At 45.5% G+C, this 26,272-nt stretch overlaps 1 protein-coding gene across 3 annotated transcripts in view; it reads right to left on the bottom strand.

Annotated features, from left to right (window-relative positions):
* Positions 1 to 26,272, bottom strand: part of LOC138663974 (oocyte zinc finger protein XlCOF22-like) — a 115,988-nt gene that overhangs the window by 13,436 nt on the left and 76,280 nt on the right. Inside the window, exons 1-6 of one of the 3 annotated variants that reach the window (XM_069750367.1) lie at positions 15,214 to 15,279; positions 7,919 to 8,065; positions 7,610 to 7,789; positions 7,403 to 7,526; positions 5,730 to 5,827; positions 5,569 to 5,659 (exon numbers count right to left, since the gene is read on the bottom strand). The exons of 1 other annotated variant lie outside the window; for it this stretch is intronic. In XM_069750367.1, coding sequence (XP_069606468.1) covers positions 5,569 to 5,659; positions 5,730 to 5,827; positions 7,403 to 7,526; positions 7,610 to 7,789; positions 7,919 to 7,996 — 571 coding nt within the window. In that variant the 5' untranslated portion in view covers positions 7,997 to 8,065; positions 15,214 to 15,279. Of the gene's footprint in view, positions 1 to 5,568; positions 5,660 to 5,729; positions 5,828 to 7,402; positions 7,527 to 7,609; positions 7,790 to 7,846; positions 8,066 to 15,213; positions 15,280 to 26,272 lie in introns of those variants that run through there. One more of the 3 variants, XM_069750369.1, reaches the window with a different exon arrangement.

Genomic DNA, 26,272 nt, shown 5'->3' with positions numbered 1-26,272 from the left:
CCATAGAATGTAATACAGCACAGCCCCATAGAATGTAATACAGCACAGCCCCCATAGAATGTAATACAGCACAGCCCCATAGAATGTAATACAGCACAGCCCCCATAGAATGTAATGCAGCACAGCCCCATAGAATGTAATACAGCACAGCCCCATAGAATGTAATACAGCACAGCCCCCATAGAATGTAATACAGCACAGCCCCATAGAATGTAATACAGCACAGCCCCCATAGAATGTAATGCAGCCAGCCCCCATAGAATGTAATGCAGCCAGCTCCCATAGAATGTAATGCAGCCAGCCCCCATAAAATGTAATGCAGCACAGCCCCCATAGAATTTAATACAGCACAGCCCCATAGAATGTAATGAAGCCAGCCCCCATAGAATGTAATGCAGCCAGCCCCCATAGAATGTAATACAGCACAGTCCTCATAGAAGGTAATGCAGCAAAGACCTCATAGAATGTAATGCAGCACAGACCTCATAGAATGTAATGCAACCAGCCCCCATAAAATGTAATGCAGCACAGACCCCATAGAATGTAATACAGCACAGCCCCATAGAATGTAATGCAGCCAGTCCCCATAGAATGTAATGCAGCCAGTCCCCATAGAATGTAATGCAGCCCAGCCCCATAGAATGTAATACAGCACAGGCCCCATAGAATGTAATTCAGCACAGACCCCATAGAATGTAATACAGCACAGGCCCCATAGAATGTAATACAGCACAGCCCCCATAGAATGTAATACAGCACAGCCCCATAGAATGTAATACAGCACAGCCCCCATAGAATGTAATACAGCACAGCCCCCATAGAACGTAATGCAGCACAGCCCCATAGAATGTAATGCAGCCAGCCCCCATAGAATGTAATGCAGCACAGCCCCATAGAATGTAATGAAGCCAGCCCCCATAGAATGTAATGCAGCCAGCCCCCATAGAATGTAATACAGCACAGCCCCATAGAATGTAATGAAGCCAGCCCCCATAGAATGTAATGCAGCCAGCCCCCATAGAATGTAATACAGCACAGCCCCCTAGAATGTAATGCAGCACAGACCTCATAGAATGTAATGCAGCACAGACCTCATAGCATGTAATGCAGCCAGCCCCCATAGAATGTAATGCAGCACAGACCTCATAGCATGTAATGCAGCCAGCCCCCATAGAATGTAATGCAGCACAGACCTCATAGAATGTAATGCAGCCAGTCCCCATAGAATGTAATGCAGCCAGCCCCCATAGAATGTAATACAGCACAGTCCTCATAGAAGGTAATGCAGCAAAGACCTCATAGAATGTAATGCAGCACAGACCTCATAGAATGTAATGCAACCAGCCCCCATAAAATGTAATGCAGCACAGACCCCATAGAATGTAATACAGCACAGCCCCATAGAATGTAATGCAGCCAGTCCCCATAGAATGTAATGCAGCCAGTCCCCATAGAATGTAATGCAGCCCAGCCCCATAGAATGTAATACAGCACAGGCCCCATAGAATGTAATTCAGCACAGACCCCATAGAATGTAATACAGCACAGGCCCCATAGAATGTAATACAGCACAGCCCCCATAGAATGTAATACAGCACAGCCCCATAGAATGTAATACAGCACAGCCCCCATAGAATGTAATACAGCACAGCCCCCATAGAACGTAATGCAGCACAGCCCCATAGAATGTAATGCAGCCAGCCCCCATAGAATGTAATGCAGCACAGCCCCATAGAATGTAATGAAGCCAGCCCCCATAGAATGTAATGCAGCCAGCCCCCATAGAATGTAATACAGCACAGCCCCATAGAATGTAATGAAGCCAGCCCCCATAGAATGTAATGCAGCCAGCCCCCATAGAATGTAATACAGCACAGCCCCCTAGAATGTAATGCAGCACAGACCTCATAGAATGTAATGCAGCACAGACCTCATAGCATGTAATGCAGCCAGCCCCCATAGAATGTAATGCAGCACAGACCTCATAGAATGTAATGCAGCCAGTCCCCATAGAATGTAATGCAGCACAGCTCCATAGAATGTAATGCAGCCAGTTCCCATAGGATGTAATGCAGCACAGCCACCATACAATATAATGCAGCCCAGCCCCATAGAATGTAATGCAGCGCCCCCCCTCCCAATAGCCCCACAATCCAGTTATAACTCATTGATATATAATAATTAAAAAAACACTCTACTCACCTTTCCTCTTGCCCCGCGCTGCTCCTGGCTCCGGTCTCAGCAGCTGCAGTCTGCCCGCCCGGTCACACAGCAGGTGTGCGATGATATGATGTCATCGCGCACCCGCAGTGTCAGCGGCAGGCAGAGCGGGGAATGATGGGAGAGGGAGCAACAACAGACGCTCTCTCTCCTCCATCATTGCATTCAACTGTACCGGCGTCTATGACGCCGGTATAGTTGAATGCGGGGCCAGGAGTGTGCCGACAGCGGGGGAGTGTGCCGACAGCGGCACACTCGAGCGGCCCACTACTGCCACCGGCCCTTCTGGCATTTGCCAGAACTGCCCGATGGCCAGTCCGGCCCTGGTAGTAAGCTCAGTTCTTCTCCCACAGCTCTGTAGTAAGCTCGGTTCTTCTCCCACAGCTCTGTAGTAAGCTCTGTTCTGCTCCCATGTTTCTCTAGTAAGATCTGTTCTGCTCCCTTATCGCTATAGTAAACTCAATTCTGCTCCATTATCTCTGTAGTAAACTCTGTTCTGCTCCCTTATCTCTGTAGTAAGCTGTTCTGCTCCCTTATCTCTGTAGTAAGCTCAGTTCTGCTCCCTTATCTCTGTAGTAAGCGCAGTTCTGCTCCCTTATCTCTGTAGTAAGCTCAGTTCTGCTCCCTTATCTCTGTAGTAAGCTCAGTTCTGCTCCCTTATCTCTGTAGTAAGCTCGGTTCTGCTCCCTTATCTCTGTAGTAAGCTCAGTTCTGCTCCCTTATCTCTGTAGTAAGCTCAGTTCTGCTCCCTTATCTCTGTAGTAAGCTCAGTTCTGCTCCCTTATCTCTGTAGTAAGCTCAGTTCTGCTCCCTTATCTCTGTAGTACACTCCGTTCTGCTCCATTATTTCTGTAGTAAGCTTGGTTCTGTTCCCTTTTGTCTGTAGTAAGCTCAGATCTGCTCCCATATCTCTGTAGTAAGCTCAGTTCTGCTCCCTTACCTCTGTAGTAGTAAGCTCAGTTCCTCTCCAATATCACTGTAGGAAGCTCTGTTCTGCTCCCATGTCTCTGTAGTAAGCTCAGTTCTGCTCCCATATCTCTGTAGTAAGGTCGGTTCTGCTCCCTTATCTACATAGTAATCCATCCTTCTAGTGTCTATGTAGTCAGCTTGCTTCTGTTACTGCAGTAAGCTTGGTTCTGCTCCCATATCTATGCAGCAAGCTCCATTCTATTTATATATCTATGTACAAGCCTGTTTTTAAAGCCAGTTATCTCTGTTGCCTTAATGCAGCAGCCAGCGATAAGTAGGGCAAAGGTGGGCGACTGCAACTTGAGGACCACTGCCTTGTGATTGCCCCCCTGGATCCCAGGATAAAAAGTGCCAGCCAGCCCCTGAATACATCTATTGAAATGATCAAACTCAACAGTCTTCATCAGTCACAAAAATGAGTAAATGGTAGTGAAACATCTCTGGGGTAAATAGACTATGTGACTCGGTGGCAAATGGCAATGTAAACTTTCGTAAGGGCCAATATTTTCTGTCAGATGAGTTTCAAGAAGAAATATAATAAACTTTTTATAAGAGGTAAAGGAAATCTTTTTTTAAAGACTCCAGGGAGTTGTAGACTATCGTACCGAACGAACTTGTAAAAAAAGACATTTTTTATTTTAAGTTACATCCCCAACAACAACAACGTATGTATGAGGGGAGAGCTCCAACATTAAACTGGAATAGCACTCATTTATAGTGGACCATTGGAGTTACTATGAGTCCTGATCAGAAGAGTAGAGAAAGTATTAGTGGTCCCCATTTCAGGAGAAATTGTGCAGTAATCTGAATTTCTTAGCTTGGAAACAATGGAATTTATGACCTTTAGTGAATCCATGAAACCAGGGCTCGAGCCATACCAACACATTTCCTGCAGGCGTGAATAAATGTATTGTGGAGACACAGCATTGTATCTTAATTAACCAGACGTCTGTTTTTAGCAAGCCAGGACAAATAGACTGTTATCTATATGTTGACTTTTGAATGTATGTGTTTCTTTCTGGTTGGTCAAGAAAACAGACACTTGCTTGTGTAAGCTTGTCATATTATATTGTAAGTTGACATTTGATGTAACATATCCTGCTCTTATCCTTGATGAATAGTGATGTTTACTGATATGCTAATTACACATTGTCCATGCCAGCCAGTTTGTTGGCATTTAAAGCAGAGGAGAAAAATCTATGCAAATCGATTACATAAACAATGCGAGTTACTAGTCACCATTCTTTCCCTTATCTGTGATGCTGGATTAAAGGACACTTGTTAAATATTAATGGCTCTGTATGAGAGAGACAGAGATTCAGCCAGGACATTAAAACACCCAGGGATTCTACAGGACTGCAGCCAAGACATGGCTCCATCACAAGGGACATAGATTTGTAATTTTACAACATGCCAACTTAGGGGACCTCTTCCCCGGCTGGAAGACTACAGATCTGCTCCATTGACCATCGCTGAAACATGGATGCGTTTGTGAAAACCAGGTTGGGACCATCCGGTCACCTGGCACAATGGCTATGTTAGAGAAAACCAGGTTGGGACCATCCGGTCATCTGGAACCTATGGATACGTTTGGAGAAACCAGGTTGGGACCACCGCATCACCTTGCATCATGAATACGTTTGGGGAAGCCAGGTTGGGACCAACCGGTCACTTGGCCTCGTACCTCAATGGACTGTCATCTTCCTAAGCTTGTCGATACCTCCTCTCTGTGTGCGTGTCACAGGTGAGGTAGTCGACCATGGAAGCTCTGAAGTCAGTGAGACTCTGTAATGTGCACCACCTTGGGGTATTTTGCTTGGACTCTTATCTGTCTGTTTTGTGGTTCAATAAAGTATTGCCACATTATTTTACCCTCACCCTGTGTTGTCCGAGTAGCGTTGCAGCCACATTAAAAGGAGAGTGGGCATTCGGTGGAACCATATCTGGTCCATGAAATTTCAGCTAGGAAACCAGGACGCCCACTGACCCACTGTGTTTTCAAATGATGTATATTAGTCATCAACCACGCACAGCTTAGAGATATATCATGGCATAGGTGTAATGTTATTTGTATAGTTTATAGCAATTCTATTACAATTTAGTTGGTGTTAAAAGAAAATGAAAAGTCAGCTTAAAGGGAATCAGCATCTACTATTTTAAGTTGGTAGGTGGATCTTACTGATTATAAGTTCTATAGAAAAGGATTTACAATGCCCAAAGTCAATTGAACAGTTTTGGGTGGAGGAGAATGTTGTGGTCTAGAGGCAAAATGGTTATTACACAATTGTGATACAACCGGACTAGACGACAGATAAAGCTGTCACAGACGGTGACTAAGAAGAATCCGTTACTTCTCAGTATTTAGTGGTTACTACTCACCTGGGTAGTCATATGTAGGAATCTCCTCTTTACAATGTTCATCCCCCCTCACATATGTCTCTGTAGTATTAATGTGCGTGAGATCTTTACCCTGAAACAAATATTGTAAAAGTCACAGACAGATCATAGGGGAGATTTCATGGCACCTTCTCTCCATCTACCTGATGATGCTGAGGAACATTGGGATTTTGTTGTTTACACTCCTGTGGGAGAAGAGGATGGGGACACCTCTCTGTTGTTGTCCTCTTACTTGATAGATCTGGAGGAAACACATACAGGGACTGAATTAATTCCCATGTCCTGATGGACTCTTTGCTAGAGATGGGTTGCATCTTACGAAAACAGGAAAACACATATTTGGTAGATGACTTGTTACACTCATCACGAGAGCTTTAAACTAGTGCAATATGGGATGGGAAATATACGGCCAGGAAAAAGCTAGCAAGAGAAACCGACTACAAACTACAATGTGTCTATACACACAGAGCATAGGAAACATACAAGGAGAATTGAGGCTGCTAACACAGGAAGAGAGTTCTGATGTCATAGGCATCACTAAAAGTTGGTGGGATGAAACATATGATTGGAATACAAACCTTGAAGGCTTCAACTTATTTATTAGAAACAGGATTAACAAAAGGGGAGGAGGTATTGCATTGTATGTTAGGAAAACATATTTCCACAGAGATCTAAGCTTCAGAGACTGGTAGCTCTGTAGAAACTGTTTGGGTAAGAATACACGGACAGAAAAACAGAAAGGATACTATTTTAGGTGTTTACTACAGGCCACCTGGACAGACTGAACATGTAGATAAACTCATTTTACATCAGATGTCTCTATTCTCAAAAAAGTACAACATAGTGATCATGGCAGATTTTAACTATCCAGATATTTGCTGGGAATCTCTCTCATGCAAAAGTAATGGGTCTAGAAAATTCTTATCTTCTCTCTTTGACAAATTTAACTTTGAAAACGTAAAAGAGAGAACAAGAGGATCTGTCCTCTTGGTCCTAATTCTCCTCTTGGTCCTAATTCTTACCAACAGGGATGGAATAGTTGAGGAAGTAAAGATTGTTTGGAATTTAGGAGGCAGCAATCATGCTATCCTGGAATTTTGGATTACCAGAGGACTCAGACTTTAAAGTTGGACGTCATAAAGACAGATTTTAAAGGACTCAGAAAGAGGGTATGAAAGATCCAATGGCTGGAAGTTCTAAAGGACAGAAATGTCCAAGAAGGATTGCTAAATTAAATTCTCACTGCACAATTGGTAACAATCTCGAAAAGAAGGAAGAATTGGAAGCCTTTAAAAAGAGACCAGGATGGATGAAAACAGTAATTAATCACTTGTTAAAAAGGAAAAAAAAAGTATATCAAATGGGACAAGGGGGGCATATCTAAAGAAGATTATAATGGTGAGTAGACTGCAAAGTATGTCCTATGAGGAACGGTTAAAGGATCTGGGAATGTTTAGCTTGCAAAAAAGAAGGCTAAGAGGAGACTTAACAGCGGTCTACAAATATCTGAAGGGATGCCACAATGTAGAAGGATCATCCTTATTTTCATTTTTACAGACGTGGTCAAAATTGTTGGTACCCCTCATTTAATGACAGAAAACCCACAATGGTCACAGAAATAAATTGAATCTGACAAAAGTAATTGATAAAATATCTATGAAAATGAACAAATGAAAGTCAGACACTGCTTTTCAACCATGCTTCCACAGAAGGGGGTTGGACACGATAACCCTTGAGGTCACTTCCAACTCTAACATTCTATGACTCTCTACATACAGATAATTATAGGCTGTGTGCATTTTGTCCTGTTTATTACCGGTTGTTGTGAGGGGCTGGGGAACATCCATTATGATGTCTTTGTACACATCTTTGTGTTCTTCTAAAAACGCCCACTCCTCCATGGAGAAATAGACGGAGACATCCTGACACCTTATAGGAACCTGACACAAACAATGATATTGTAATTCCCATGATCTTTTCATAGCATTACTGTATAAAATCCCAACATTCCCAGCAGTGTCACCTCTCCAGTCAGCAGCTCAATCATCTTGCAGGTGAGTTCTAGGATCTTCTGGTCATTGATGTCTTCATATATTAAAGGGTGAGGTGGAGGCCCCTTGATTGGGCTAAAGGGTCTTCCCCATTCCTCACATATAGGGGCCTGACAGTGCTCACTAGATTTCTTCTTCACTACTGTGTAATCCTGGTTATGGAGAAACACATTAATAATTCTCACTACAGACATTTCCAGAGTCCTCACCTCTCCAGTTCTGTCCATCTGTTATTCCCATAGATAAGAATGATGTAATGTGACGTCATCAGAATCTCTCACCTCTCCAGTAAGGTGGAAGATGATCTCTAGGGTGAGGTGCAATATTTTCTCTGCCACCTTGTCTCTGTCCATATCCATTTTTGGGGGTAAATCATAAAAATCCTCTTCTGTAGAAGATTGTCAGTGAGAGAATCCAATATTGTAGACCTGAATGAGAAGATGAACTGATGGAACATAAAAAAATCCTGTGTAATAATACAATTAAGGTTTGACAGAACTCACCTCAATGCCCCTCTTCCCACAAGTAGTCGATAGTATGGGGTGGCCTAGTTACTATAATACTTAAGCGCCTAATAATGGATTCTGGGCCTATAATGTACGAAAGTCTATTAGGCCGGACAAGAAGCAGCGTCCAATAAGTTACCTTTTAATGCCCCCATACACATTAAACCAAAGTTGCATGAAAGCACTGATTTCCTAAGAGAAGAAATCCTTCCTTAACTTAACCCCCTTAATCCCATAGTAGTACAGTGCATCACCTGAGAAATTAGAAGTGTGTATGTTGTATGATCGCACTAATGAGGGTTGTTTAAAAAGATTTAAAATAAAAAAAAATCAGTTTTAGCAACAAAAAATGTGTGTCACAATTTTATCTATTATCCTATTCCCATCCTATACACAGTGGCGTAGATAGAAATCACAGATCCCACAGCAATAGCTATAATAGGTGTGTATATATATTACATATACAGTTTATATACAGTTTCAGTTTCATATATCTAATAACTGTTGGACACAGTAATGTTTCTGCCTTGAAATGAGGTTTATTGTACTAACAGAAAATGTGAAAATTTGACAGGTGCATAAGTATGGGCACCCTTATCATTTTCTTGTTTTAAATACTCCTACCTACTTATTACTGACTTACTAAAGCACGTTTTTTGGTTTTCTAACCTCATTGAGCTTTGAACTTCATAGCCAGGTGTATGCAATCATGAGAAAAGCTACTTAAAGTGGCCACTTGCAAGTTGTTCTCCTGTTTTAATCTCCTCTGAAGAGTGGCATCATGGGCTCCTCAAAACCACTGTCTAATGATCTGAAAACAAAGATTATTCAACATAGTTGTTCAGGGGAAGGATGCAAAAAGCTGTCTCAGAGGTTTAACCTGTCAATTTCCACTGTGAGGAACATAGTAAGGAAATGGAAGAACACAGGTACAGTTCTTGTTAAGGCCAGAAGTGGCAGGCCAAGAAAAACATCAGAAAGGCAGAGAAGAAGAATGGTGAGATCAGTCAAGGACAATCCTCAGACCACCTCCAGAGAGCTGCAGCATCAACTTGCTGCAGATGGTGTCACTGTGCATCGGTCAACTATACAACGCACTATGCACAAGGAGAAGCTGTATGGGAGAGTGATGCGAAAGAAGCCGTTTCTGCAAGCACGCCACAAACAGAGTTGGCTGAGGTATGCAAAAGCACATTTGGAGAAGCCATTTTCTTTTTGGAAGAAGGTCCTGTGGACTGATGAAACCAAGATTGAGTTGTTTGGTCATGCAAAAAGGCGTTATGCATGGTGGCCAAAAAGCACAGCATTCCAAGAAAAACACTTGCTACCCACAGTAAAATTTGGTGGAGGTTCCATCATGCTTTGGGGCTGTGTGGCCAATGCCGGCACAGGGAATCTTGTTAAAGTTGAGGGACGCATGGATTCCTCTCAGTATCAGCAGATTCTTGACAACAATGTTCATGAATCAATGACAAAGTTGAAGTTACGCAGGGGATGGATCTTTCAGCAAGACAATGATCCAAAACACCGCTCCAAATCTACTCAGGCATTCATGCAGAGGAACAATTACACTGTTCTGGAATGGCCATCCCAGTCCCCAGACCTGAATATCATTGAACATCTGTGGGATCATTTGAAGAGGGCTGTCCATGCTCGGCGACCATCAAACTTAGCTGAACTGGAATTGTTTTGTAAAGAGGAATGGTCAAAAATACCTTCATCCAGGATACAGGAACTCATTAAAAGCTACAGGAAGAGACTAGAGGCTGATATTTTTGCAAAAGGAGGATCTACTAAATATTAATGTCACTTTTCTGGTGGGGTGCCCATACTTATGCACCTGTGAGGTCCCATTGAATAAGGTGTATTTGACTTCCCTTATGGCCTGGGGGAATGAATGCCAAAGGTGGGGGGTGAGTTTGGAGCAAGTATTTAGGGAATTCCATCAGAAATCAAAATGATAGAATTTTCCCATATCTCACAGTGATTTTTTGAATTTTTTTTAGATTACTGTATATACTCATGTATAAGCCAAGATTTTCAGCACATTTTTGTGCTAAAAGTGCCCCCTCGGCTTATACACGAGTCATTGTCCAGAAGCCGGTGGGGAAGGGGGAGCCGGCGGCTGTAGCACAGTGACTGCTGCAGCCGCCGACTTCCAGAAGACATCAATACTCACCCTCCGTCGCGGCTGAGCTGTTGTGGGAGCAGCTTTACAGTATGGTACGCAAAAAATGCTCATCAAGCCAAACCAACTTGTGGGAGGGGCTAAAGGTGAAATCAACCCCCAAATATTACCCCATAAGCTACCGCTACAGGGCAAGTGGGAAGAGAGAGGCCAAGTGGCATAATCAACGCATCTCAGAGATAATGCGGTTTTACTGCATTGAATGAAAGTCTATAGGTAATTTACGCAGCAGAGACTGCACGTCTCCACTACATAAATTGACATGCTGCGGTCTGGAAAGACACGCCGCATGTCCGGCTCCGCAGGTAAGCTGGAGGCGTCTCAGCACGCATAGTGGGCATGGAATTCCTTGAAATCCCATCCACTATGCTATAACATCTAGCCGCTGCGGGTTGGACGCTGTGGATGTACGCAGCGTCCAACCCTCAGTGTTTATTGACAGTGGGAACATACCCTAAGGGTATGTGTCCACGTTCAGGATTGCATCAGGATTTGGTCAGCATTTTATGCAGGATAAATCATGATCAAATCTGCACCTGAGGTCACTGGCAGGTCACCTGCGTTGTCCTTGCGTTTTTTCTGCAATGTAAGGACACGCTGCGTTCTTAAAAGACGCGCCGCATGTGCGTTTTCGCAGGTATACCGCATGCGTCTTTTAATGCATAGTGGAGACGGGATTTCATGAAATCCCCTCCACTATGCTGTAACATCTGGACGCTGCGTTTTTGACGCTGCGGCTCAACACAGCGTCAAAAACGCAGCGTTTCGTGAACGTGGAAACATACCCTAAGAGGAAACTTAATTGTTGTCTACAAAAATCGGAAAGGATGCCACAGTATAGAGGGATCATCCTTATTCTCATTTGCACATGGAAACACGAGACGTAATGGAATGAAACTGAAAGGGAGGAGACACAGATTAGATATTAGAAAACACTTTTTGACAGTGAGGGTGATCAGTGAGTGGAACAGGCTGCCAAGAGAAGGTGGTGAGTTCTCCTTCAATAGAAGTCTTCAGAGGCTGGACAGACATCTTTTTGTGATGGTTTAATTAATTCTGCATTGAGCAGGGAATTGGACATGATGACCCTGGATGTCCCTTTAACTCTAACATGGCATTACTGTATGGGGCCCATTCTCTATGGAGCATTATATGGGGCCTATTATTCTGTATGGAGCATTATATGAAGCACATTATTCTGTATGGAGCATTATATGAAGCCCATTATTCTGTATGGAGCATTAAAAGGGTCTATTATTCTGTATGGAGCATTATATGAGGCCCATTATACTGTATGGAGGACTATACCATTCGGTCCATAGTGATAAGTCTGCTGTCAGTCTGTGTGACTGCAGACTTTTGGATCCCCCCAGGGCACGCCGGTTTCTGAGCTATTGTACAATTTACATTAGATATCACTCATGTAAATGTAAGAAGTGAAATCTTTGGCATTGTACTATACCTATAATTCTCTTCCATAACTGTGTGTCATGAACTGTGGTATGTGTTACAGGGGCCCACTGAGACTCTTTCGCTGAGGGCCCACCAAAATCTGGAGCCGGCCCTGAGGTGGGAATGGTGGTACTGTGGGAAGATTGTACTGTGTGCGATCATCATACATACTGCATGAGAGGCACAATGGAGGCATTACACTGTGTGAGGCCAAAAAAGGGGGCTGTAATATGTACAATACAAGTTTCCTCCCTTCCTGTCTTTCATAGTAGGGTTGTATGTATCTATTACAGGAAACAGAACAAAACCATTATCTACAGTGGGGCAAAAAAGTATTTAGTCAGTCAGCAATAGTGCAAGTTCCACCACTTAAAAAGATGAGAGGCGTCTGTAATTTACATCATAGGTAGACCTCAACTATGGGAGACAAACTGAGAATAAAAAATCCAGAAAATCACATTGTCTGTTTTTTTAACAATTTATTTGCATATTATGGTGGAAAATAAGTATTTGGTCAGAAACAAACAATCAAGATTTCTAGCTCTCACAGACCTGTAACTTCTTCTTTAAGAGTCTCCTCTTTCCTCCACTCATTACCTGTAGTAATGGCACCTGTTTAAACTTGTTATCAGTATAAAAAGACACCTGTGCACACCCTCAAACAGTCTGACTCCAAACTCCACTATGGTGAAGACCAAAGAGCTGTCAAAGGACACCAGAAACAAAATTGTAGCCCTGCACCAGGCTGGGAAGACTGAATCTACAATAGCCAACCAGCTTGGAGTGAAGAAATCAACAGTGGGAGCAATAATTAGAAAATGGAAGACTTACAAGACCACTGATAATCTCCCTCGATCTGGGGCTCCACGCAAAATCCCACCCGGTGGGGTCAGAATGATCACAAGAACGGTGAGCAAAAATCCCAGAACCACGCGGGGGGACCTAGTGAATGAACTGCAGAGAGCTGGGACCAATGTAACAAGGCCTACCATAAGTAACACACTACGCCACCATGGACTCAGATCCTGCAGTGCCAGACGTGTCCCACTGCTTAAGCCAGTACATGTCCGGGCCCGTCTGAAGTTTGCTAGAGAGCATTTGGATGATCCAGAGGAGTTTTGGGAGAATGTCCGATGGTCTGATGAAACCAAACTGGAACTGTTTGGTAGAAACACAACTTGTCGTGTTTGGAGGAAAAAGAATACTGAGTTGCATCCATCAAACACCATACCTACTGTAAAGCATGGTGGTGGAAACATCATGCTTTGGGGCTGTTTCTCTGCAAAGGGGCCAGGACAACTGATCCGGGTACATGAAAGAATGAATGGAGCCATGTATCGTGAGATTTTGAGTGCAAACCTCCTTCCATCAGCAAGGGCATTGAAGATGAAACGTGGCTGGGTCTTTCAACATGACAATGATCCAAAGCACACCGCCAGGGCAACGAAGGAGTGGCTTCGTAAGAAGCATTTCAAGGTCCTGGAGTGGCCTAGCCAGTCTCCAGATCTCAACCCTATAGAAAACCTTTGGAGGGAGTTGAAAGTCCGTGTTGCCAAGCGAAAAGCCAAAAACATCACTGCTCTAGAGGAGATCTGCATGGAGGAATGGGCCAACATACAAACAACAGTGTGTGGCAACCTTGTGAAGACTTACAGAAAACGTTTGACCTCTGTCATTGCCAACAAAGGATATATTACAAAGTATTGAGATGAAATTTTGTTTCTGACCAAATACTTATTTTCCACCATAATATGCAAATACAATGTTAAAAAAACAGACAATGTGATTTTCTGGATTTTTTTTTCTCAGTTTGTCTCCCATAGTTGAGGTCTACCTATGATGTAAATTACAGACGCCTCTCATCTTTTTAAGTGGTGGAACTTGCACTATTGCTGACTGACTAAATACTTTTTTGCCCCACTGTGTATATATATATATATATATAATTGTCTAAGGGGTAATTCCGTCTTTCTGTCTGCAACTTCCAAAACGGAAATCCTGCGTCGCTGATTGGACTCGCCAGCTGCCTGTCATGGCTGCCGCGACCAATCAGCGAAGGGCACAGTCCGATTAGTCCCCTGCAGTCAGTGCCCGATGCCCGCATACTCCCCTCCAGTCACCACTCACACAGGGTTAATGCCAGCGGTAACGGACCGCGTTATGCCGCGGGTAATGCACTCCGTTACCGCTGCTATTAACCCTGTGTGTCCCCAACTTTTTACTATTGATGCTGCCTATGCAGCATCAATAGTAAAAAGATGTAATGTTAAAAATAATAAAAAAACAAATAACCTGCTATTCTCACCTTCTGTAGTCTGCTGAGCCGTGCGCGGCCTCCGCCAGCTTCCGTTCCCAGAGATGCATTGCGAAATTACCCAGAAGACTTAGGGGTCTCGCGAGACCGCTAAGTCATCTGGGTAATTTCGCAATGCATCCTGGGAACGGAAGATGGTGGCAGCTGCGTGCGCATCGCCAGAGCTTCGCTGGATTGGATCCCGGCGGGTGAGTATATAACTATTTTTTATTTTAATTATTTTTTTTAACAGGGATATGGTGCCCACACTGCTATATACTACGTGGGCTGTGTTATATACCGCGTGGCTGCTATATACTACCTGGCCAGTGTTAAATACTGTGTGGGCTGTGTTATGTACTGCGTGGGCTGTGCTATATATTACGTGGCCAGTGTTATATACTGCAATCGCTGTGCTATATATTACGTGGCCAGTGTTATATACTGCAAGGGCTGTGTTATATATTACGTGGCCAGTGTTATATACCGCGTGGCTGCTATATACTTCCTGGCCAGTGTTAGATACTATGTGGGCTGTGTTATGTACTGCGTGGGCTGGGCTATATATTACGTGGCCAGTGTTATATACTGCGTGAGCTGTGCTATATATTATGTGGCCAGTGTTATATACTGGGTGGGCTGTGTTAGATATTACGTGGCCAGTGTTATATACTGCGTGGCCTGTGTTATATACTACATCGCCTGTGTTATATACTGCGTGGCTGCTATATACTGCGTGGGCTGTGTTATATAGTATGTGGGCTGTGTTATATACTGTTTGGGCTGTGTTATATACTGCGTGGCCACTGTTATATATTGCGTGGCCTGTATTAACACATCGGGTATTCTACAATATGTATGTATATATGTATATAGCAGTCACATAGTATATAGCACAGGCCATGTAGTATTTGTCTGCTATATACTACATGGCTCCTATATACTACGTGGCCTGTGCTATATACTATGTGGCGGCTATATGCATACATACAGACATATTCTAGAATACCCGATGCGTTAGAATCGGGCCACCATCTAGTGATTCTTATAAAGTGGTAACAAAAACATCCACATAATCTCCATACTGAAGGGGTTAATGTCCCCTGTGCCCAGTAATGGGGAATCTCCAGCACCTACCTCCACCTGCAGAGCCAGACACCACATATATGGCTGTTCTGTGCGCACAGGACCTGTGATGAGGTCACAGGAGGGGAGGAGTCAGGGGTCACATGATTAGGGGCCTCAGTGTATGCAGGACTCTGCTGTGCTGGTTGTCATGGTGCAGGATGAGGGGAAGTTTATGTGTGGGGTCTAGAGGGGTTTGCAGTGTGGATGTAGCAGAGCCGCATGCATATGAGGTGTACGGAGCAGAGCTGTGTGTACGAGGTGTACGGAGCGGAGCCGTGTGTGTACAAGGCGTACGGAGCGGAGCCGCGTGTGTATGAGGTGTACGGAGCGGAGCCGTGTGTGTACAAGGTGTACGGAGTGGAGCCGCGTGTGTATGAGGTGTACGGAGCGGAGCCGTGTGTGTACGAGGTGTATGGAGCGGAGCCGCATGTGTATGAGGTGTATGGAGTGGAGCCGCGTGTGTACGAGGTGTATGGAGGGGAGCCGCATGTGTATGAGGTGTATGGAGCGGAGCTGCGTGTGTATGAGGTGTATGGAGCGGAGCCGTGTGTGTACGAGGTGTATGGAGCGGAGCCGTGTGTATGAGGTGTATGGAGTGGAGCTGCGTGTGTATGAGGTGTATGGAGCGGAGCCGCATGTGTACGAGGTGTACGGAGCGGAGCTGCGTGTGTATGAGGTGTATGGAGGGGAGCCGCGTGTGTATGAGGTGTATGGAGCGGAGCCGTGTGTGTACGAGGTGTATGGAGCGGAGCCGTGTGTGTACGAGGTGTACGGAGCAGAGTGTGTATGAGGTGTATGGAGTGGAGCCGTGTGTGTATGAGGTGTATGGAGCGGGCGCGTGTGTATGAGGTGTACGGAGCGGAGCCGTGTGTGTACGAGGTGTACGGAGTGGAGCCGTGTGTGTACGAGGTGTATGGAGCGGAGCCGTGTGTGTATGAGGTGTACAGAGCGGAGCTGTGTGTGTACGAGGTGTACGGAATGGAGCCGTGTGTGTACGAGGTGTACGGAGCGGAGCCGTGTGTGTATGAGGTGTATGGAGTGGAGCCGTGTGTGTACGAGGTGTACGGAGCGGAGCTGTGTAGCACGGAGCGGTGCTGCCTTATAGTACAGGGTCTGCCTATGGGGGTGCTGCCTTATACTACAGGGTCTGGATGGTACTATACAGTGAGGGGCATTATACTGTGTATAAGAGCATCATGCTGTGTATAGGGGAGCTGTACAGGGGGCAGACTTGGGACATTATTAAATGTAAAGTGGGCACTTATTGTTATAGGGGAACTCAGGTTACTGTGACTATTAAAGGGGCACACAGGGCATTATTACTTTCTAGGGGGCAAAATGTGGGCACTGTTTTCTAGGGCACTTGCAACCAGCATTACTATATTATAGAGGGTTGCTTTAGAATTTAGAAGGCACATAGTAACACACAGTTGGGCAGTAATAGGGACACATACGGCAGCAGCGGCTCAGTATTGGTGTATCAGTAGGATGAGGAGTTTGTGCAGGTTGGGAATAGATGTTGATGGCTGGAACACGAGAAGTGAAATGTCTTTGTTGTATTCTCTGCAGACGAGTACTGGCTGGAAGAAGTTGTCATGTCGGTTTGGGCCAGATGGAAAAGACAGGAAAAATTAATGACTCCATCAGAAAGAACGTCAGCGGTAAGTCATCTGTAACTGCTGTGATCTCTTATGTGTTCTGTAGGACTGAGATCTACCACTGACCATATGGCGGTAATATCCATGTTGGTCTTTATATAGAGATTATCTTCAGTAACAGTGCGGTCATCTGCTGAGGTTCTCTTACATCCACTATTAGGGTACATCACCCAGTTGTAATCAAGGTTACCTTGTTAGGGGCCCACTCAGAAGCTTCGCCCCCGAACCAAAACCCTAGCTATGCCTCTGGGCTGCACGGCCCCAGCTCTCCTGTATACCTCCTCTCTCCTCGAACTCCTCTCATCGACTGCCTCCTCAGAGTCCCCTAACACCTCCTCCAAGCCAGAATATATATCCAGGGAAGCACCCCTGAACCTGGGTTCAGAGCTCCCCCTTCTGGCCTGGAATCGGAACATGTTGCATGTTTGTGGCACCTGTTAAAGGGATCCTCCTCGCTTCCTGGCATGGCATCGCCCTCTCCGAAAGGAAGGCAACACCACTGTAACAACCGGCTTCCTGAGGTATTACACTCCCCACGTTAAATCCAGTACTCTTCCAAGCCAGAATATATATCCAGGGAAGCTCCACTGAAACTGGGTTCAGAGCTCCCCCTTCTGGCCTGGAATCGGAACATGTTGCATGTATGTGGCACCTGTTAAAGGGATCCTCCTCGCTTCCTGGCATGGCATCACCCTCCCCAAAAGGAAGGCAACACCACTGTAACAACGACCGGCTTCCTGGGGTATTACACTCCCCCCGTTAAATCCAGTACTCCTGGACTAGGAAAAGAAACAAAAACAATACATTTTTAAAGACATATGCAAAAATTTTAAAATGCATTTTAACTGATACAAATAACTTTTGTTCCCTTTTTGGGAGGCTGTTTTCTTGAACGTTACAATAACTATATATAAAGTGCAAAACATTAGCTTTACCAAATATATAGAGCTCTCTGTAATACCAAATATTACCTGTGTATATATTACACTACTTACATTATCTACTATTCAATTCCCTTACGGGTTAACTTTTTCTAGCAATATCAAATACTAACACTTTCTTAAACAAAGTGCAACAAGGTCAACATATTTTTAACTGAGGTAGTACTTTCTTGAGTGCAAGATGAGGGGGAATTTGCCATAAACCCCCAACGTAAGTCTTGAGCGTGGCTACAAAGCATAATCTGTGTCCTCTTTGGACCACTTCTTCGGCCACGCCAGGCAGTTTTTCTTCTTAGTCACTCTAAGACAAATATACATACTTTTAGTGCAAACAAATAACGGCATCATCACAGGCCACTTGTAAGACCAGTAGGAAGCACCTTAAGTGCTAACTATTTACATTACAGTTCTGACCATTCACCGTCCATGGCCTCAGTGACTTTTCAACCCTATGAACTTTTAAACTTCAAGAGTAGTGATGAGCGAGTATACTCGTTGCACGGATTTTCCAGAGCACACTCTGGTGGTCTCCGAGTATTTATGACTGCTCGGAGATTTAGTTTTCCTTTCCACAGCTAGATGATTTGCGGCTGCTAGACAGCTTGATTACATGTGGGGATTCCCTAGCAACCAGGCAACCCCCACATGTAATCAAGCTGTCTAGTAGCCGTAAATCATCCAGCGGAGCGGAGCTGTGTGTGTACGAGGTGTATGGAGTGGAGTCGTGTGTGTACGAGGTGTATGGAGTGGAGCCGTGTGTGTATGAGGTGTATGGAGTGGAGCCGTGTGTGTACGAGGTGTACGGAGCGGAGCTGTGTAGCACGGAGCGGTGCTGCCTTATAGTACAGGGTCTGCCTATGGGGGTGCTGCCTTATACTACAGGATCTACCTGTGGGGTTCTGCCTTATACTACAGTGTATGCCTATGGGGTGCAGTCTTATACTACAGGGTCTGGCTATGAGGGTGCTGCTTTATACTACAGGGTCTGCCTATGGGCGTGCTGCCTTATACTACAGGGTCTACCTATGGGGGTGCTGCTATATATTACAGGGTCTGCCTATGGGGTGCTGCCTTATACTACAGAGTCTGCCTATGGGTGCTGCCTTGTACTATAGAGTCTGAATATGGGTGCTGCCTTTTGCCATAGAGTTTACCTATGGGAGATGCATTATACAATATAGAGTAGGCCTATGGGGAGTGCATTATACTACATTTAGGACTATGGTGCATTATACTATATGGAGGCTATCCGGGGGGGGCATCATACAGTGTGGAGATTACACTGAGGGGGCCATCGTACAGTATGGGGATTACAGTGAAGGGGCTATCATACAGTGTTGGAGCCATCAAACATTTTGGAGGCTACTAAGGGGTCAGTATACTGTGTGGATGGTACTATACATTGAGGTGGCATTATACTGTTTACTAGCTATTGAACCCGTTCTACGCCCGGGTGGCGAGCATTTATATTGGTATATGGTCCCCATCCTGTCATGTGCTGTACCCATCCTGCATCCCCATCCTGTCCTGTGCTGCTCCCATCCTGCGCCACCATTCTGACATGTGCTGCTCCCATCCTGCGCCCCCATTCTGACATGTGCTGCACCCATCCTGCGCCTCCATTCTGACATGTGCTGCACCCATCCTGCGCCTCCATTCTGTCATTTGCTGCTCCCATCCTGCGCCCCCATCCTGTCATGTGCTGCTCCCATCCTGCGCCCCCGTTCTGACATGTGCTGCTCCCATCCTGCGCCACCGTTCTTTAATTTGCTGCTCCCATCCATATGCCCCATACGCTGCTCCATAAAGGTTTATGGCCCCCATAAGATGCTCCATAGTATAGACCCCCGTACACTGCTCCATAAAGGTTTATGGCCCCCATAAGATGCTCCATAGTGTATGCCCCGTACGCTGTTCCATAAAGGTTTATGGCCCCCATAAGATACTCCATGGTATATGCCCCCGTACACTGCTCCATTATGGTTTATGGCCCCCATAAGATGCTCCATGGTATATGCCCCCGTACACTGCTCCATAACGGTTTTTGGCCCCCATAAGATGCTCCATGGTATATGCCCCCGTACACTGCTCCATTAAGGTTTTTGGCCCCAATAAGATGCTCCATGGTATATGCCCCCGTACACTGCTCCATTATGGTTGATGGCCCCCATAAGATGCTCCATTGTATATGCCCCCGTACACTGCTCTATTATGGTTTATGGCCCCCATAACATGCTCTATAGTGTATGCCCCGTACACTGCTCCATTATGGTTGATGGCCCCCATAAGATGCTCCATGGTATATGCCCCTGTACACTGCTCCATTATGGTTTATGGCCCCCATAACATGCTCTATAGTGTATGCCCCGTATGCTGCTGCAATATATATAAAAAAAAATACCATACTCACCTATCGTCGCTGGGCGCCGAGTGCTGGGGGGCCTGAGCAGGCGAGGACACCGGCGCGCTGTCGGGGTCAGGTGCCGGTATCGCCACTAGCTCAGGCCCCCCAGCACTTGCTATATTCACCTGGCCCCGTTCCACCGCTGTGCGCCGCCATCTTCCGGGTCCTCTGGCTGTGACTGGTCAGTCAGAGGGCGGCGCGCATTAAGCGCTTCATCGCGCCCTCTGAACTGAACGTCACAGGCCGAGGACCGGGACACGGAGACGGAGCCGCACGCAGCGCTGGAACGGGGGACAGGTGAATATAGCCGATACTTACCCTCCTGGCGGTCCCTGCCTCTTAGTTGGAGATCGCGGTGTGCGTTCAGTGTTTACACATACCGCGATCTCCTGGGAGCGTCACTCTGAGGGGGCCAGACTGCGCCGGTGCTTGCGCTTGCACAGTCTATAAAGGCTTCGGACAGAGTGACGCTCCCAGCGTTATATTATAGATAAGAGCATCATGCTGTGTATAGGGGAGCTGTACAGGGGGCAGACTCGGGACATTATTAAATGTAAAGTGGGCACTTATTGTTATAGGGGAACTCAGGTTACTGTGACTATTAAAGGGGCACACAGGGCATTATTACTTTCTAGGGGGCAAAATGTGGGCACTGTTTTCTAGGCCACTTGCAAATGGCATTACTATATTATAGAGGGTTGCTTTAGAATTTACAAGGCACATAGTAACACACTATTGGGCAGTAATAGGGACACATACGGCAGCAGCTCAGTATTGGGGTATCAGTAGGATGAGGAGTTTGTGCAGGTTGGGAATAGATGTTGATGCCTGGAACACGAAAAGTGAAATGTGTCTTTGTTGTATTCTCTGCAGACGAGTACTGGCTGGAAGAAGTTGTCATGTCGGTTTGGGCCAGATGGAAAAGACAGGAAAAATGAATGACTCCATCAGAAAGAACGTCAGCGGTAAGTCATTATCTGTAACTGCTGTGATCTCTTATGTGTTCTGTAGGACTGAGATCTACCACTGACCATATGGCGGTAATATCCATGTTGGTCTTTATATAGAGATTATCTTCAGTAACACGGCGGTCATCTGCTAAGGTTCTCTTACATCCACTATTAGGGTACATCACCCAGTTGTAATCAAGGTTACCTGGTTAGGGGCCCACTCAGAACCTTCGACCCCCCGAACCAAAACCCTAGCTACGCCTCTGGGCTGCACGGCCCCAGCTCTCCTGTATACCTCCTCTCTCCTCGAACTCCTCTCATCGACTGCCTCCTCAGACTCCCCTAACACCTCCTCCAAGCCAGAATATATATCCAGGGAAGCTCCCCTGAACCTGGGTTCAGAGCTCCCCCTTCTGGCCTGGAATCGGAACATGTTGCATGTATGTGGCACCTGTTAAAGGGATCCTCCTCGCTTCCTGGCATGGCATCACCCTCCCCGAAAGAAAGGCAACACCACTGTATCAACCGGCTTCCTGAGGTGTTACACTCCCCCCGTTAAATCCAGTACTCCCGAACTGGGAAAAGAAACAAAAACAATAAATTTTTAAAGACATATGCAAAAATTTTAAAATGCATTTAAATTGATACAAATAACTTTTCTTCCCTTTTTGGGAGGCTGTTTTCTTGAACATTACAATAACTATATATAAAGTGAAAAACATTAGCTTTACCAAAAATATAGAGCTCTCTATAATACCAAATATTACCTGTGTATATATTGCACTACTTACATTATCTACTATTCAATTCCCTTACGGGTTAACTTTTTCTAGCAATATCAAATACTAACACTTTCTTAGGCTAGGTTCACACTACGTTAGTGCAGTCCGTTCAACATATCCGTTAAACGGACTGCACTAATGCAAGTGCCGGCACTTGCACAGCGCTAGCGCAGATGGAGCTTCTGCTAGCTCCATCTGCGCTAGCGGCGAGCTAGCAGTGACGGACCCGGAAACGCTGCAGGCGGCGTCTCGGGTCCGTCACTCAATGACGGCACATCGCTAGCGCACGCCCATTGTGGGCGTGCGCTAGCGATGCGCTTGCCATTGCTTGTAATGGTGGCGTTAACGGACTACGTTACACCGCGTTATGCCGCGGTGTAACGTAGTCTGTTAAACGGGTTCACACAACGCAGTGTGAACCCAGCCTTAAACAAAGTGCAACAAGTTCAACATATTCTTGAACTGAGGTAGTGCTTTCTTGAGTGCAAGATGAGGGGGAATTCGCCATAAACCCCCAACGTAAGTCTTGGGCGTGGCTACAAAGCATAATCGGTGTCCTCTTTGGACCACTTCTTCGGCCACGCCAGGCAGTTTTTCTTCTTAGTCACTCTAAGACAAATATACATACTTTTAGTGCAAACAAATAGCGGCATCATCACAGGCCACTTGTAAGAACAGTAGGAAGCACCTTAAGTGCTAACTATTTACATTACAGTTCTGACCATTCACCGTCCATGGCCTCAGTGACTTTTCAACCCTATGAACTTTTAAACTTCAACAGTAGTGATGAGCGAGTATACTCGTTGCTCGGATTTTCCAGAGCACACTCTGGTGGTCTCCGAGTATTTATGACTGCTCGGAGATTTAGTAGTCCTTGCTGCAGCTGGATGATTTGCGGCTACTAGACAGCTTGATTACATGTGGGGATTCCCTAGCCACCAGGCAACCCCTACATGTAATCAAGCTGTCTAGCAGCCGTAAATCATGCAGCTGCGTCAAGAAAATCTAAATCTCCAAGCAGTCATAAATACTTGGAGACCACCCGAGCATGCTCGGGAAAACCCGAGCAACGAGTATACTCGCTTATCACTATTCAGCAGTTTTTTAAATTTTCAGCAATTATCGTAACATTCAGAAGCTGTCTATTTCCTCTTATGCTCCCTGCCAGGCCAGGGATTGCTGCTTTTCCTGCTCCTCCCGCTGTCTGCTGTGCTCCCGCCATGTTATGATGGGGACTTCCCCTTGGAGCTCAATCATGTCCTCCCTCGCAGATCCCTCGTCAAACACCACGGGTTCAGTATAGCTAAACCGGGGCCCACTGGTTGGAACTAGCAGGGCTGTCATCTGGTCCAGGCTGCCGTCCCCCTGGTCCCAGTGCAGTTGATGGCCTATTCCTCCAGGCCATGGTATCGGTGGGATCGGTAAGGGGTCTACCAGGCTGTCTTCTAGCGCAGGGGTTGCAGTGGGACTTGAGGCTGGGGTACCCTCAGTGTACGATGACATTTCACAGAGGGACACAAAACCCTGGTCAGGGGTGTACAGCGGTGGAGGTGACTCGGGCCTAGCCGTTGGGCCTTCCGTCGCTGGGGTCAGGATCGTAACCCTTACCTTTTCTTCCGGAGCGCTGGATCTCCTTTCTCACTCAGGGCCGGACAAGGTTGCTAGCGGGCACCCTGTAAGGTTTCCTAGGAAGGCCTCTTTCCACCCGCCCACAGCCTCCAGCTGCATCCACACTAGCTGCTGGGTAAGTTCCTCCACTTTCTTACACAGGAAGTCCAGATCCAACGTCGGTGGCTGGTACAGTTCTTGCGATTCCCGGCTGGGGGAGTCCTCCTGCTCCACCCCACGCCCTGGAGCCCGCTCATCTCCCTCCGCTATGTTGTTTTCCGGCACTTCGTCGGTCTGGTTTCCCACGGTTTCACTGTACCGCGCTTGTCTTCGTGGGCCGTTCCTCATCTTCCCACCATCCCAAACCAGGAGGCGGACTTCTCTCATTGATGGGCATACTTCTCTTACATAGTAGTATTGGTGAGGGGCGGCCATGGCTCACGCGCCATTCCTCCAGGCTACGCCTATGACAACACGTCCTTCTCCTCCTGCGCGTCACATGCTGCGGTAATGCACAGCCATCTTCCAGGAAATTTTAAAGCACTACATGCTTTCCTCTGCAGACAAGCTTTTTGGAGATTAACATTTTATTCTCCAGTAGGACTTGGCACCTGTCCACACTGCCAAAAGTACCAATTTGTGGTTTAAACACAACAGTATCACGGTGCTTTATTGGCCAGCAAACTCGTCTGACTTTAACCCCATAGAGAATCTATGTGGTATTGTCAAGAGGAAGATGAGACACCGGACCCAACAATGCAGACAAGCTGATTCTGTTATCAATGCAACCTGGGCTTCCATAACACCTCAGCATTGCCACAGACTGATCGCCTCCATGCCATGCCGCATTGATGCAGTTATTGATGCCAAAAGAGCCCGACCAACTATTAAGTGCATTTACTGAATATACATTTAATTTCAGATGTTAAAATCTTTTTTTCAAGCTGGTGTGATAAAGTATTCTAATTTACTGAGATAATGACTTTTGGGTTTTTATTGGCTGTAAGCCATAATTATCAACATGAACAGAAATAAAGACATACAAATACATCACTCTGTTTGTAATGACTATCTAATATATGAGTTTAATTTTTTGTACTGAAGAGCTGAAATAAATTAACGTTTTCATGATATTTTAATTTTTTTGAGATGCACCTGTATATAATGGTACATATATATACAGTCATGGCCAAAAGTATTAACACCCCTGCAATTCTGTCAGATAATACTCAGTTTCTTCCTGAAAATGATTGCAATCACAAATTCTTTGGTATTATTATCTTTATTTAATTTGTCTTAAATGAAAAAACACAAAAAGAATTGTCCTAAAGCCAACTTGGATATAATTCCACACCAAACATAAAAAAGGGGTGGACAAAAGTATTGGCACCGTTCGAAAAATCATGTGATGCTTCCCTAATTTGTGTAATTTACAGCACTTGTAACTTACCTGTGGCACCTAACAGGTGTTGGCAATAACTAAATCACACTTGCAGCCAGTTGACATGGATTAAAGTTGACTCAACCTCTATCCTGTGTCCTTGTGTGTACCACATTGAGCATGGAGAAAAGAAAGAAGACCAAAGAACTGTCTGAGGACTTGAGAAACCAAATTGTGAGGAAGCATGAGTAATCTCAAGGCTCCAAGTCCATCTCCAAAGACCTGAATGTTCCTGTGTCTACCGTGCGCAGTGTCATCAAGAAGTTTAAAGCCCATGGCACTGTGGCTAACCTCCCTAGATGTGGATGGAAAAGAAAAATTGACAAGAGATTTCAACGCAAGATTGTGCGGATGTTGGATAAAGAACCTCGACCAACATCCAAACAAGTTCCAGCTGCCCTGCAGTCCGACGGTACAACAGTGTCAACCCGTACTATCCGTCAGCATCTGAATGAAAAGGGACTGTATGGTAGGAGACCCAGGAAGACCCCACTTCTTACCCCGAGACATAAAAAAGCCAGGCTGGAGTTTGCCAAAACTTACCTGAAAAAGTCTAAAACGTTTTGGAAGAATGTTCTCTGGTCAGATGAGACAAAAGTAGAGCTTTTTGGGCAAAGGCATCAGCATAGAGTTTATAGGATTAAAAAAGAGGCATTCAAAGAAAAGAACACGGTCCCTACAGTCAAACATGGCGGAGTTTCCCTGATGTTGGGGTTGCTTTGCTGCCTCTGGCACTGGACTGCATGACCGTGTGCATGGCATTATGAAGTCTGAAGACTACCAACAAATTTTGCAGCATAATGTAGGGCCCAGTGTGAGAAAGCTGGGTCTCCCTCAGAGGTCATGGGTCTTCCAGCAGGACAATGACACAAAACACACTTCAAAAAGCACTAGAAAATGGTTGGAGAGAAAGCACTGTTGACTTCTAAGGTGGCCAGCAATGAGTTCAGACCTGAATCCCATAAAACACCTGTGGAGAGATCTAAAAATGGCAGTTTGGAGAAGGCACCCTTCAAATATCAGGGACCTGGAGCAGTTTGCCAAAGAAAAATGGTCTAAAATTCCAGCAGAGAATTTACTGACTTTACAGTGCACTGTTTTGCTGTGTCTGCAGGCTCCATAGCTGCATTGAGTTATACAAGTATACTCTGGCACGCTAGGCTAATTCTGTCTGCATTCCACTAAAGTGTCATATACAGTGGGATAAAGAGGGTGCCCTAGAAGACAGACGTTTAGTGACACCTAGTGCTCAATCTAAGAACTGGTGATACATTCTATAATACA

This window comes from Ranitomeya imitator, chromosome 2 (assembly GCF_032444005.1).
Source record: "Ranitomeya imitator isolate aRanImi1 chromosome 2, aRanImi1.pri, whole genome shotgun sequence".
NCBI lineage: Eukaryota > Metazoa > Chordata > Amphibia > Anura > Dendrobatidae > Ranitomeya > Ranitomeya imitator.
The sequence above is the reverse complement of the archived record's forward strand: the minus strand, read 5'-3'. Positions and strand labels throughout refer to the sequence as shown.